The 15,325-nt window shown below is 33.9% G+C and overlaps 1 protein-coding gene across 1 annotated transcript; it reads left to right on the plus strand.

Moving 5' to 3' along the window:
* The first annotated feature begins 7,572 nt into the window (after nt 1–7,572).
* Nucleotides 7,573–14,779, plus strand: LOC106071958 (transmembrane protein 222-like). Its single transcript, XM_013232195.2, has 6 exons — nt 7,573–7,793; nt 9,301–9,385; nt 9,671–9,702; nt 10,744–10,837; nt 11,587–11,717; nt 13,051–14,779. The coding sequence occupies exons 1-6, from the start codon at nt 7,642–7,644 to the stop codon at nt 13,136–13,138; spliced, it is 582 nt and encodes a 193-aa protein (XP_013087649.2). The 5' UTR covers nt 7,573–7,641; the 3' UTR covers nt 13,139–14,779.
* The last annotated feature ends 546 nt before the right edge of the window (nt 14,780–15,325 follow it).

Here is a 15,325-nt window from a genome sequence, read left to right on the forward strand (position 1 = left end):
CAACTCCAGAAATGTTGGCATCAAGGTCGCTGTTTGTGAGGGCATGACTGAACTTTAAATAATCAAATTAATTTTTTAATACAATCAAATTTAGGATTGTGTGTGTGTGAGTGTGTGCTTGTGTTGTTCTGGGTGAGTACGTGTGTGTGGTGGAGAAGATAGAAAGATTTTGTGTGTGTTAGTGTGAGCAGTGTGGAGTGGAGTCACGACAACGTCTCAAAATGACAATAAAAAAGAAACCTTTAAAAAAAAGTTGAAATTTAACTCTAAAAGTTGTTTTGAAATAATTAAAAATAAAAATAGAGTCCAAAAACCTTCCATCAGGGAAAAGTACCAGGAAAAAGAAGAGGCAGACAGAGAAAGCGATGGGAAGACAACATAAAAGAATGGACGGGCCTGCCATTGAAATAGGCTCTAACCAAGGCAGAAGACAGAGAAAAATGGAGAAAGACGGTCGACGAATCATGCGTGGTGACCAATCGGTCCAACAGACTAAGGGACAGGTGAAGGTGAAAATAGTAGAACATTAGTATGTAATTATGTACTAGAAAAGCATTAATCTCAAATGAAAAAAAAAACAACCTGGCCACTGTAGGCTAATTTTTTTCATGGCGGCATCAAGCTTTTTATGTCTTTTCTTTTTTTTTTACATCTTCGTTTTTAAAAGAAGTGAATTTTATGTCAGAGGGAAAGTGATAAAATTATTCCTGCTTAAACCTCAAACTTTTAAATCTATACACATGACGTAAGATGGCCGACTTGTTTCCGTGTTTTGAATGCTACCGCCAATGAGCAGATTGCTGCCAAGATGAAAATAAAGTTGTTCTGGCATGATGCTGAAGATTAAAAACGTTCATAATTGAAACATTTTAAGCAGCCCTAAAGACGCAACGAAAAGACAAACCGTCTTCCAAAAATTAACGGTCTCGTCTGCTGCAGTTGTAGCTAAAAATAAATTCTTAGTGTTTGGTCTTCATGGATACCCGGTATATAAATGCATCTGTTTAGACCAAAGACTATGTACAAATATAGTCTATGGTTTGTAAACGTATTTCATACTTAGATAATCTTCTGAAAGGTTCGGACTATCTTCAATAATGTTTAGACTATCTTCAGTGATGTTTGGACTATCTTCTATTATTTTGTAATGTTTGGACTCGGTTCTATAATGTTTGAGCTATTAATTCCAACGTTCTGTAGTGTCTGGACTGTCTACTAAAATGATTGTACTATTTACTATATTTTTTGGACTATCTTAAGTAATGTTTGGACTATCTTCTGTTATTTGCTATGTTTAGATTATCTTCAAAAATGTTTAAACTATTTTATGTTATTCTGTAATATTGGACCTACCTTCTATAATGTTTGTACTATCATCCGTAATGTTTGATCTCTCTTCTATTACGTTTTGACTATCTTCTATAATGTTTGGACTACATTCAATAATGTCTAGCTTCTATTATTTTTGGACTTTCATGTGTTCTAATGTTTAGTCTCTAGGACAAACAGTTTTTTTGGTTTCATAGAAGACCAAAAGTTGTATCTTGTTATTCATGGCTCAGAGCTCCCCTCGCACGTTCTCTTCTATTTGGAAATAGATTCGCCATTCAAACGTGTTTCACCAGCCATATTTCATTTCTTTTTCCGCTGAATACAAATATGTCTTTTCTCATCAATATAAAACCCTTCACTCTCTGTACTTTTACGGGTTTGTTGATAAAAAATGCAGGCCTGTTACTGCTTCCAGCCGTCGTGGAAAGAAAGGAAAGCTTCAACTTATCTCCGAAATGACGTAAGCATTTTAAGAAACGATGAAGACATGTTCTCTATGTATGTATGCCATTTGATGTCCTCTCTCTCTCTCTCTCTTTCTCTCTCTCTCTTTTTCTCTCATGATTACCCCGTACAAATTCAATTCTTTATTCTCTCATAACACTGCCGTCTCTTACTGATTGCTTTGTCTCTGTTCCATCCGCTTCCCTAGATCCTGTCCGTAGACAGGGCTGTTATTTAGAGTGTCTAGAAGTCAATTTCACTTGGTTACTCAGGAGAGAAATCTATTGCGGTCTGAGCTTTGTGGACATAGATCTGAACTTGATGTATGGCTGATTTACGTTGATGTCATGTGTACATGGTTCACTGTGGAGAAGTCTCAACCTCCCACTCTCTAGTAGGAGATAAATCTTCAATCTAAATCAAACGAAGAAAAAGAGAATTTTAAAAAGAAGGTGACATATAAATACAAAGTACATGAGTTTAAAAAAAAATGTTATTTAGATATATTTAAGAGGAGACGAATATTTTGTGTTATTGAAAATTTCGTAAAATCCTCATATATAGAACTTGACATTTGTTATAAGGTTATATACGTTATGTACAACTACTTAGGAAATAATTAATGCGTGCATCATACACGACACTACTCTTCACGTTACGTTTTATGATATACTAGACGTTTGATCATATCCAAATTATGATTTTGTATGCTTTTAACTCTTTCTCTCCTAATCGACGATACCGTCGTTGATTTTGACCTTATTAAATTAAATTAATGTTTAATTTTTTATCCAAATTATGATTTTGTATGCTTTTAACTCTTTCTCTCCTAATCGACGATACCATCGTTGATTTTGACCTTATTAAATTTAATTAATGTTTAATTTTTTAAACTTGACTTTGAATTACATAAAAAGAGCTTGCATTTCCCTTTAATTCTATTCCAAATACAACATTTTAAGATAACACACAACAAAGCTATTAAAGCCCAATCATAACAGGGGTAGTGAAATAGTAATTGGCAAATGAAGAATCCCTTCAAAACGTGGAAAAATAATTACGGAGAGAAAGAGTTAAATGATGTTTTCTAAATAGAATATTTATTTATGAATAATAACATTGCTATTATTATTATTATTATTATATTTTCACACACAAACAAACACAGAGAAAAACCAATTTGAATAAAAATAAAACATGACAAAAGAAAACAAACCAGAAAAACAAAGTTTGAAACATTAACATTTGCTATATGATAGTTTTCTTTTAATATCTATAGTAAACCTTCTGCTTTGTTCTTCAAAACTCAGCTCTAGATCAGAAATAAACGTTTAACTTAATCATATAATAAACTATGCAAGTTTATGCAACCACACACTAGTGTTATCAATACGAGCTTTCCTCCCTCCCATTTTACCACCTGTCTGACTACTAATACAAGAACTTTATTTTTGTTTCCTGTCAGAATGCCTAACCTATATCTCTCTTTGAAAATGCTACTCCATCTTTATGCTTCACTTGTAACTTAGCAACGTGCCTTCAAAACAGAAGACCATTACGTACTGCACTTTTTAAATTACTCTTGCAGTGTAAAGCCGCTATGGCGCATTTCTCATCCTCAGTTTACTATGGTCCCATCTCTTTGGGGGGGAGGGGGGAAGTATCTGGGAGAAGGCTTCCGTGCCGCCAATCAGGCGCCCGACAAATACTATTCAACTCGAGTTGGGATTTAAACCAAAGTCCCCTTGCTAAGTTGTCCAAGCGGTTTTTGCCAATTAGCCACACATTCCAGATTATAAACTGCTGCTCTGAAAAAGTATACAGCTCTAAGTAAATTATAAGCCCAGTGATAATGCAGACCAGCCTCTGATAATATAAAACATGCATGATGACACAAATAAATTAACAACAGACCACTTTAGCTTACAACACTCTCATGTAGACATAATTATTAACAATTTATGTAAAGAAATATATATCGAATTAAGCATCACGAAAGCATTAGCAAGGGGCGGTAAGTGGTGGTAATATTTAAAGAGAAAGAGGAGAACAATAGAGACTGCGACACATTAAGGATAAAAATGCTGGGTGCAGCCGGTGGGTAAAAGCTGATATATGAAAGAATAAAATTGAACATTAAATGCATATTCTGGTATTTATAGAAGTCACTTATAGGACTGTTTGCTTGATTGATTTTTGGTGGCCTCAGAAAGAGGAAAAGCCGCTACTAGTTTTGTTTGGTCTGTCTATCCGTCTGCCCATTCCTCTGCCATGTGTCGATATTATTAACTAGAAGGGAATTGAAAATGCGATTCCATAAAATTTTATAGTGTGCAAAGTTTAGGAGCAAAGTTTAGGTGAGACGTCAACTTTTATCTCTTAAAAAAATGTTTTTGTAAATGAAATATGTTTTCAATTTGTTTAAAAATAAACTTTAAAAAATAAAGTAGGCCTACTATTTCTACTTCTCGATGCATAACTAAATATAACTAAATGCATTCAATGACCTACAATGCATGACAGTCGAATAGAGGCTAAAGTTAAAATCCTAATTTAAAATATAACTCAAGCTTAGTTTTATTTGATAAGCACCTTCTTGAGCGATTTTACTAAAGATGTCTGCGTTCCATCGTGGACATACGATGCAGTATTTCACGTGACTAGGTAGCCAGACTGCCTTTAGCAGACGATCTTCACCCATAAGGTATACGTGCCCTCTCCAGCATAACTTTTAGATCATAAGAAGTCCATCTATACTGTCCATACCGGCATTTGCAAAAATATCGCTGTTGATCAGGGCAGGTCTTATGCCACTGCAACCTATGCGGTCGCAGTGGGCCTCGCACTTTCATATGCCCCGCGCTATTTCTAGGTATAAATAATAAAATTTAACCATTATAATTTATTTATAACTTATAACAGGGTTTCTGCGAACTCCTGATTTTCCAGGGCCTCCTGGAAATCTTTTGTAATTGCAAAATATACGAAAAAGTCCTGGAAATCTCCTAAAATTATTAAAATCTCCTGAAAACTCATAAAACTCTCCTGAAAAATAGACAAAATTGTCATTTTGGGATTCCAATCCTATGCGCTATTAAAACAAAACTGCATTGTCAGCTTTTATTTTATAAAAATTTATTGCAAAGGAGAATGTATTTTCTAATACGAAATCTTCAGACTGGGCCCCGCGCTACCCGTTTCGCATACGGCCCCGCAATTGCTAGGGCCGGCCCTGCTGTTGATAGTGCGATTTTGCCATCGTATGTCCATAATGGAAAGCAAACATCTTTGGTGAAAGCGTTTAAGAAGTTGCTTTCTATAGATCCATATAGAAGGGCTGTGAGAACCACTGCTTGAAAGAAGCAGATTTTTGTAGGAAGGTGGAGAGATTCATTCCGCCACTCTCTTTCTTGGAGGTCCAAAAGCACTACTGGCTCTGGCCAGACGGTTATAAACTTCCATCAAAAGCGATGCGTCATTTGATGCTAGGCTTCCCACTTCCCAGATATGTGAAGTGGTATACCGTTCGCTGTAATCTTTGGGGCTGAGTAGATTTTATTGGGTGACCTCTGGAATATAACTTCCGTTTTTCCGAGGTTTATAATGACGCCAAAAGAGGAGGCAGCGTACTCTTAATTTTGTTGACTGCGAGCTGGAGGTCATGTTCAGTGGGAACAAGTAAGGCGCTATCATCGGCATAGAGAAGCTGTTTTACCACTATTTCCTTTGATTTGATATGGCACAGAAGACTTCGAAGATTTGATTCATCATATCAAAACAAAAAAATACTCTTTATAATAAATTAGCTACCTGAATAGGGAACAGTTAGTTATTTGCCGAGAAAAAATTAGTTGACCTATACATTTATGAATGACATCATTTGTTTACTAGGTCAACGAGGGGTCAAACTTAATTTAAACGTTTGTCGACTGCATGGGAGGTTTGGGAGGTTTGCACATGAAGATGAAGGGAGACACCAGTTAGCACATTTTAAAACCTTTAAAGTTTCATTTTGATCCTAGAATTGGTGTGGGGAAATTAGCGAGTACAATTATCTAAGGGGACAAACCCCTACATATTTAACAATATATGTGAATACTGAAGAATTAACTTCCCTTGTTAGTATAAAACACAATAGTAAATTAATAATAAATGTTCCCCTTTCAGACCTTGCGATCTATAGGGCAGATGATGTTAAGGTCATCTGTTTCTTTGGCCAACGGTGAGCAAGGTGACCAATCGCCTTTAATTTCCCCAACTAAAGGCGCCCTAAAAATCACAAAATTTAAAATCATAACAGAAGATTTTCACTAAGATTCGAACCCAGGACCCCAGGTTCGGAAGCCAAGCGCCAAACCACTAAGCCACCGCGCTCCCCATAATATTTAATTACCATTAATTAATTTACTAATTGATTTTTTTTATTCGTTTATTATCTACGCAAATGAATAAAATTTTCAACTTGGTCTGAGAAAAGTAGCCTAAGTGGGAGAAAAAACGAGTAGGCCTACAAACATTTTACCAGACAGAGAGACAGACAGACAGAGTGAGTTGATAGAAGCTTTGTAAAAAAAAGGAGATTTTCCAGCCATAATAAACAATACAAAGCCTTAGAACAAATCAACGGGCGTAGACGGTGTGTATTATATTGTTTGGCGCTTCGCGCTGTTTCTAATGCAACAAAGTCAAACGGAGGTAACACTCAAATAACGAAATCCAATAACACAGGCGAAAGGCCAACAATAGAAGTCAGTCGACGCTGATAGCGAATGTCGAACAAGACGTTTAATAATAACGAAGGGAACTGTCGAATGTCGTCAAGCTAAATGTCTACGTTCATAAAAAGCTCCTTTTCCCTAAAGCCGCCAAGAATAGTTTGTTTACGTCTATGGTATACGTCGATTTATAATTTCGCAATCCTTTTTCAAACCTAGTCTAATTTTCGCGTTAAGTCAAAAGTTACCCTAACTACGTAACAAATAACTCATTTCTAATCGTGGCATAACAATGTTTACAAAGATTACTAGAAATACTGATACCCATGAGCCAGGTTCAGAACTAGCCTAAGACTTTAAGCCCCGTCCGGTAAGTTGAATGTGACTGAACCAGTGGCGTGGCTAGGATATTTGATGCCCCGTACGGCCTGCACCACCCGCACATGGCTACGCCACTGAACTGAACCCAAATTGAGACGTAGCGTACTGCATCAACTGTGAGAGCAAATTTCCAAGATATCACCTCAGCTCATAGAATCTTCCTTCAGAGTTGAAGGTGTTCTGTTTGTAAAATGTTTGTAAAATGTTTTACATGTTTCGGATGTTCCTTCAGAGTTGAAGATAGTTTACTAAAGTTTACTTCCTAGTCCAAACCTCCCGCAGATTGCAGCAGGCAGGGTATGAACCCGGGACGACTGAACGATGGTCCAGTGCGCATACCGTACGACCAGTTATCTTCTCATTATTTAGAAACAAATAGTATACAAATACATATGCAATAAATATAGGCTACAAATCCTAAAATTATGTAGAACTTTGAATGTTAAATTGTCCATTTTTTTCTCGTTATGAGAGCCCGTTTGGGTTGCTATTGGTCGTGGGCCAGCACCCAGAGCACAATGCATTCGAACCCCTTTTCTCAAGGGTTGCTACGCCACTGAGTGTATAAATAAAGCTTCATTATATCTAGATTCTAGATCTACTTGATATATCTAGATAGGCCTATTTTTGTTCATATATCATCATAAAGTAGTAAGGGGAACCACTGATTAAATTTTCTGTTTATTTAAACTAAGAATAGCCTCCCCTTTAAGAAAAAAAAATGTCTACCAATGATTGTTAAATTGTTTGTAAACACTGTTACTTTACTATGAAAGACCTAGACGACACTGATCATCAGCGTTCGGAGCGATCTTCAGTTGTTATGGGTAGTGACCTGAACCTTTATAATTCTCACAAAGTGGATCCGCAACATAACAGGTTTCCACATTGCATAGTATGGACACCTATACCATGTCTAACGTACGTAACCCTAGCCCTAACCCTGCGGCCCTAACCTTAAAGCCTTAAACTTAAACTTAAAGTTAGAGTGTTAGTAAAAAGTCTAAAAGACTAAGACTGTCTAACTAAGTGTCACTAAAGTCGTAACTTAACGTCAAAATTTTCATTATTTAATTTATTTTGTCAAAATTGAAAATATCAAAATCAATCAATCAGTTTCAGTAGATCTCGACTAGACAGATTCTGATAGATTGTCTACTAATCTACTAGTTACTAGTTAGTATTCTAGATCTAGAATCTAACTCTTTTTTTTTCTTTATAGATCTATATATGTAGATTCTAGGATCTACTCTAGAGACTCTATGATACTCTATCTACTCTAGATTATATAGTAATAATATAGATCTATTTATTATATAAATATATTATAGTCGATATATCATTATATCTCTTCATCCTTTGTAACTGTACTCAAAGGCAAAAGGTGTCAACAGGCAAGGTTCAACCCCAGGAAATTAACTTTATTATGACCATTTAGGCATTTGAACGAAACCCAGCGCGAATACCACGTGACTAGGCAGTTTGAGGTAGCAATGAGTTTACACTTGGATTATCATCTCTTGTGATTAATCTTGTGCAAGAAGGTTGAAGAGCGATAGAAGAGTTCATGAATCTTGATCTTCATTACTGACTGAATTAGGCCTCTGCTGAGATCAATTGTTATAGAGGGCCTCAAGGCTTAACACTGACTTGCAATGTCGCAACCTGTGGGCAGTTTAGACCAATAGCTTGTTGCCACATAATAGGTCAAGATGTCAGTCCTGTGACTTGACAACAATGTACATGTATTCAGCAGCCACCCATTAGAGTTGTGTTGCCCTAAAATTAAAATTGAACACAAATTATGGCAAAAGTATGTTTGAAGTGTCATGGGTCTGCTAAAGGAAATGATTTTGAAATGTACTTTTAGCACAGATTGAGATATTCGGAATGATCTGATGTATTCCTAAACAGTTCACATCCTAGCAAGGTTTGACTAATTATATTTTAAAGGGAATTTGACTGCAAATTGGGAAAAAAAGTTTGTGTTAGGGACAGCGGCACTGCACACTTACAAGAAGAGATAGGGGAGGAACTTAAATTTGGATCTTATCTCTTGTGTTACAAACATTAAAGACACAAAAGCAATACTAAAAGACCATTTTTTTAGGAAAATTTATTAAGAAAGTAGCATGTTTTCTAAGCAATAGGATCAGCTTCGAGTGTGCTCCACAGCCTGAAGCTCATTTAGTTTACTATTATTAAATAACTAAGAACAGAAAGATACCAATTTGAGAAGAGTCGATAAGCAGAGAATTGTAAAATTTACATTGTATTTTATGTAATGAAATATAAATCTACTAGTTAGCCTTTACAGCTACTAAATATTTCTATTTATCAGAATTTTGTTTCAGAAATTTTACTGTTGCGAATGAGTCATTTTTTTATTTATATAAAATATATTTTTTTTACATTTTTGCTCCATTAGATGGCTGTTACCAATTATTGGGCACATGGGTATCTGTACATCAACTGGAGTTATCAGAGACTTTGCAGGTCCATATTATGTCTCGGTATGTAGATTACATTAATATCTGGTTTTAGCTTTGTCAATATGAGAAGTACATCCATCTCTATTTGTCTATATTTTGTTTCTAAAGTTATAAGTAAAATTAATGGTTTCATTGACATGTTGAACTTGGCATTAAACAATTAAAAAAAAATAATTTTTAGCCTTCTTTCAGTCTATTCAAAATTTAAAAAATAAAAGTTCTCACATTTTCACCTATTTTTGACCTTCTATTATTATTATTTTTCTGTACTTATTTGTACCAATTGTAATTTGTTTGTATTCGCAGGAGGATGATATGGCATTTGGTAAACCAGTAAAGTATGTGGCTCTCTTTTTTAAAAACTGATCATATGTTGTTATCTAGATAGATAGGTTTGGTGAATGGTATATATATTGATTAATTACTTCTCACATTATATCAAAATTATACATAACAATTGATATCATTATTTCTTTCTAGTTTCTAAAGCTTATTGTAACACATATTATTATTGTTTTTATTATATATCTTTATAAATGTATCTCAGTATGTAAGTTCAAAATATAAAAAAATCATGGATTACATTAGATGTTTAGACTAAATACGTTTGCTAAATACATTATACTCTGGATAGTCTGACAGTTACATTAAAGTCGGATTACCAAATGGTAGCTGTACTTCAAATAATTAAATGTATGTGTGAACAAAATTGTAGAATTATTTATGATGTGATAAGAGATTCTCTAACACTTTCAAGGATATAAAATAAACAACAGACGATAAAGAAAAATGTATTGATCTAAAAATATAAAACACGATTTCAGCTTTCACATATTAAACTAATTTAGAATTTTAGCCTGCCTATATTCTAAAAATATATGTACTATATGTCTGTTGGACAGTTGGGGCACTACACATGATCTGTTGACTGTCTCCATCCTTCTCTGTCTTTTGACTTAATTTCATTTTTTTTTTCAATGACAGGCCCATCCATTCTTTAATGTTGTCTTCCCATTTCTTTTCTGTCTGTGTCTTTTTTTTTCTGGTACTGTTCCCTGAATGAAGATCTTTGCGAGACCTGAGGACTTTGTGCCATGACCATACACTTTTAGTTTGCATTTTTTGACAGTGTTAGAAGGTTATCATGGGGCCCAATAGCCATTGTGAATTATAAAGTATGTTGAATTTAAGAGTGTAAGTTTATCAAAAGCCAATTGTAATCCTATTTTGGTGTATGGAAAATAATTTTCTTCATTTCATACTTAAACTTCTATTCCCTCATAATACTCTATGACTATATGAGTTGTGAATGTACTAATTGAGTAGATCTAATAAAGTAGGTGTTGGAAATGTGTCAGCATACTATCTTCTTGTTCTAGATATTGGCAGCTGGATCTGCTCAAAGCCAGAAATGGTAAAGAATCATGGGACATGGGTGTGGCTGATGCCTCGGAAGAATATAAACATCGGATGGTAATTATTTATTATGTCTTAGAATATCATCTTTAAATTTAAGCAAGAAAAGAAATAATCTTTTTTCTAAATAAAATTTAATGACCTTTAGTTTTTTTGTTTGTTGTTTTTTTTTACACAAGGAATGAAATACCCGGTATTTGTAAGAAACCCAAAATTAAATTATTTGGGACTTCAATTATTTTGATACTTTATTCGTTAACTTCATCAAAGATCGATTTAGCGCTAAATGTTATTTGTTATTTTCTTGTTTTGTTTTGTTATTTTAATTGAGATTAGCTAACTATGTAAAATTTATGAACATGACATGAGTCTGATTCATTTTTACTTTGGCAATATTTAAATGGTCACCGGCAGACAAAATTCTGTGTTGGTTGTGGCAAAATAGTAGGTCACTACTTTGCTTGCAAAGTTAATGAAATACTGTAAACATCCAAGACAAGGCATTCTTACAGTCTTACAATTTAAAAAAAAATTATCCCTTTCAGACGATGTTTCTATGTCTGATGGTTATTGAGGGTATGATGTCGTCAGCGCAATGACTAACCACCTTAACTTTCCCTAACTAATGAGTTGGGGTGTGCCAAAAATCCTGAAGCTCAAAATCCCAGTCTTCAACAAGATTTTAACCCAAGACCCCTTGGTTTGGATTCCAAGCACTTACCACTCAGTGACCAAGCCCCCAACAGTTTCAATATTATATGTGATTTTAGTATGTTTTCATTTATCATTAGTATTTTCTGTTGCAGCATAATCTTTGCTGTGATAATTGTCACTCCCATGTGGCCATGGCCTTGAACCTAATGAACTACAATGGGAGTAGCAACTGGAACATGATCAAACTGTGTTTTCTGATGTTGCTTCATGGAAAATATATCAGGTAGGCTTGAGGTTGTTGACCTTTTTTATCTCACAAACATTTCATCTGAACTGATTGTTGAATAATAAATGGATCATTTCTAGAGTACCATTACTAAACTGATTATCTTATCTTATCTTATATAATACAGACGTTACTTCAAAAAAGAAGATGATTACGTCCTACGCGTCATGCATTTAGTCATGCATATTAACCAATGACTTAAATTCTGCCAAGTCACTGGTTTTCCTGGCTAGCTCAGGCAACCCATTCCATGCTCTAATAGCACTAGGGAAGAAGGAGTATTTGTACAAATTTGTCCTAGCATATGGGACGAGGAATGTGCCTTTATCTTTGTGTCTTTCAGAGTATTTTATTAAATTTTGTTTTTGTATTTGAAGATTATGGTTCAGTGTTTTATGTATTATTGCTACTTTACTTTTGAGCCTTCTGTCCTGAAGGCTTTCTAAATTTAGTGATTTTACTAAAGGTGTTACTCTAGTCAAATGTGAATATTCGTTTGTTATGAATCGCACTGCTCTATTTTGTGTCTGTTCTAGTTTCTTAATGTTTTCTTGAGTTGAGGGGTCCCAAACAGAGGATGCATATTCTATTATTGGCCTAACCAAGATTATTACAAAATATACAAGGAATCAGCTAAGTTAAGAAAAAAAAGTATTGAAATTTGACTAGCTTACAAGTGTTTAAGATTATTTGTATGATGTAATCGGATATAGGATAGGAATTTTGCTTCATTCCTTGTTGATTTGCAAGATGTATGAATGATGAGACATAACTATATTTTTAACTATATTTTTAACTCCTACAGTTACAAAATGTAATACTAAAGTAAACAGACTCAAAAACAAAGATTTACTGCTGCTGGGGGGAAGAAACTGTATAGAAAATAAAATAAACTTGCATATATGTAACCCTACCGGTTACATAAGTCAAAGATTGTAGATAATAAAAAAAGTAATTTTGTTTCAGCTGTCATCATTAAAATTACCACTCACATGGCCTAAACTACTTTAAACACTAATTTAACATCTTAAGCTTTAGGATTCATTGTTACGTTGGAAGAAAAAAATTGCTGGGTGCAGCTTAGAAGAAGCCAGATTTTTTAGCTAAGATATTTTGATTTGCAACCTAACACTACCTTAACCCCATCCCCTAGCTATAATTTTTTTTTATTATGACATCATTTGAAAATTATCAGTTAAAAAAAAAATTACAACATTATGTTTGATTAACAGTGCAATGTAAATTAAATTTTTAATATTACCCAAAGTTTTTCATGAAAATTGCATTTTTTATCAAATTTACTTTGTCTTTTTTTTTCTTCACTACAAAGTTTCTGGGGCATCGTCAAGACCTGGCTTCCTTTTCTCATCCTAGCTGGAGTTGTGGTGGTCATTGTGGTTGTCACCAAGGGAGTCTGACCAAGGCAGATTTTTTATAGGCTGACTTAGTTAGTGCCATTTTAAAGTCAGGACTTTCTTTTTTATCTCATTCCAAAGAAGAAGGACTTATTTGTGATGTTTGGGACTCATTTGTGATGTCAGACATTTTACTTCATAGATTGTTTGTTTTTAGCCCCCCCCCCCCCCCCCCCCACCAACTCCATGAGTAATTCATAAAATAAAATGAATGTAAAGAAATGATCACATGACTTATTTCTCAGAGAAAATGCTTTCAAATAATAAGAGTTAAAATAGATTACCAGTTAAGTAAGTTGTTAAGTTTCTTTTCTAGCATAACAAAAAACCCCTCCCTTGCGCCCCCCCCCCCCACCTAAAAAAAAAACAACCTGATGTCTAGGTTGTTGTGTGTTATTATTATCCTAACAGGAGAAAATAGTTTTTTATATTAAGAGGGACCACGACAGACTCGTTTAAACTAACATTTGATTAGTTTTTAGGCTTTATTATGCAAATAATATACATTTTGTATCTAAATGTTTATGCATAATAAATTTTGTTCAGTAGGCTTGCTTAATAACATCAATATATTTATACTTGATTAATTATGATAAGACAAAATAAAGATCGAATCATTAATTTTTGCTTAAGGCTAGCTGTACTGCAAAGAATTAAAATAAGATGCAAAAAATATTCTAGATTTATTTAGAATGTAATAATATATTCTCTTACACTGTCAAGGGTATCAAATAAATAACAGATGAAAATGAAAAATGTATTAATCTAAAAATAAAACATTTAATCCTGCTTTTGCATACTATAATAATAATGATGGCATTTTCACATATCCCTTAGTCTTTGGGAACTACTCATGACAGAACAAAGATAGAATCGAACATACAAAATGAATTCTTTTACAAAGCCTAACGAAATTTCATGTTACAGTTTTATCTTTATGAAAATTACAGATATTTTGCTTTTCTTTTAAATATATCATGTATTGATCTTTAACATTTCTTTGAATTATATTCTATGTTAAAATTCAGCTAGACTTTACAATAAAGTAATTGTAAGAGTTTTGAACATAAATCTAAGTTTTAGTCTTTCTGTGACATAATGGCGTTTTTCACAATTGTAAATTATTAATTTTTTTTATGCAAAACATTTCATTTCATTTTTGTTTTTTTGAAGTGTGCTTTGTTACTTCTTGTATTCTCTTCATAATTTATAACAGACCTTATCAAATTCTGGGGAAAGTTTGCAAATATTTTCTTTCAAAACAAAGATCTGCAAAGTTGTAATCCAGATGAGGATTGACATTTCTTAGTTAAAATTTTATTATTTATTATATTTTTATTATAACTTGTGTTTACCTAACTTTAATCTGGGTATGTGTAAAAGTGGTTAGTCATTGTGCAAGCTACATAACACCCTTGTTATCAATCAAACACAAAAAAAGCAAACCTTCCCATTGTCATACCCATTATATTTAGTTGTTTTGTGATCTTCTGCATAATCATTTTTCTGACATTGTATGTAGATAGCCTCCATGTTGTTTGTATGACAGTTTTGAAATGTACATATTACAATATTGTGATTGAATTAACATTCTTTGAACTTTATTTGTGTGTATTGAATAAACATTGCTTTGTTACACCATTACCTTTTTTTTTGGTAATAATAATTGAATGCATTAAGCACTGTTGACAAACAAGTAGGCACAATGCACTATAATGAAAGTTAAAATGGTAAACTGATCTCGTATATACTTACCAAGTACCTTTGATTCATATATGTATGTATGTATCAATAAATCACTTAAACTAGGTGGTTGGTGGTTGCATCAAAAAAAATTTTAACAAATCCTCACCAACAAATGTGTAAATAGAATGAAAGAGCATGAAAAATGCTTTCCATCAAAACCAAATTTGCTAGAATTATTGGTTCGAAAGTCATTGAGATTTTAAGTTTGTTAAGATGCCTTGACATCGTATGGACATATAGATTTGAGGTTCCGTTTTATTACATCTATGTAACGTAGGTGGGGGCAACCAGTTTTTCTTGTGCCAGTTGCAAGTTGACCATAGAGGATGACTTTCGGGATGCGCTTGTCCTCCATCCGGCGAACATGTCTGAGCCAGCGCAAACGGCGTTGTCTGAGGGCTGTAAAGATGCTGGGAATACCTGATCGTGCAAGGATCTCAGTAT

Source organism: Biomphalaria glabrata, chromosome 13, assembly GCF_947242115.1.
Source record: "Biomphalaria glabrata chromosome 13, xgBioGlab47.1, whole genome shotgun sequence".
NCBI classification, from domain to species: domain Eukaryota; kingdom Metazoa; phylum Mollusca; class Gastropoda; family Planorbidae; genus Biomphalaria; species Biomphalaria glabrata.

What these genes read in the sequence shown, in the direction of transcription:
- LOC106071958 (XM_013232195.2), top strand. Translation starts at nt 7,642, where the DNA reads ATGAAAGACCTAGACGACACTGATCATCAGCGTTCGGAGCGATCTTCA. An exon ending in AAGAATATAAACATCGGATG is followed by an intron (nt 10,838 to 11,586) that starts GTAATTATTTAT and finishes TTTCTGTTGCAG; the next exon opens with CATAATCTTTGCTGTGATAA. An exon ending in CTTCATGGAAAATATATCAG is followed by an intron (nt 11,718 to 13,050) that starts GTAGGCTTGAGG and finishes TTCACTACAAAG; the next exon opens with TTTCTGGGGCATCGTCAAGA.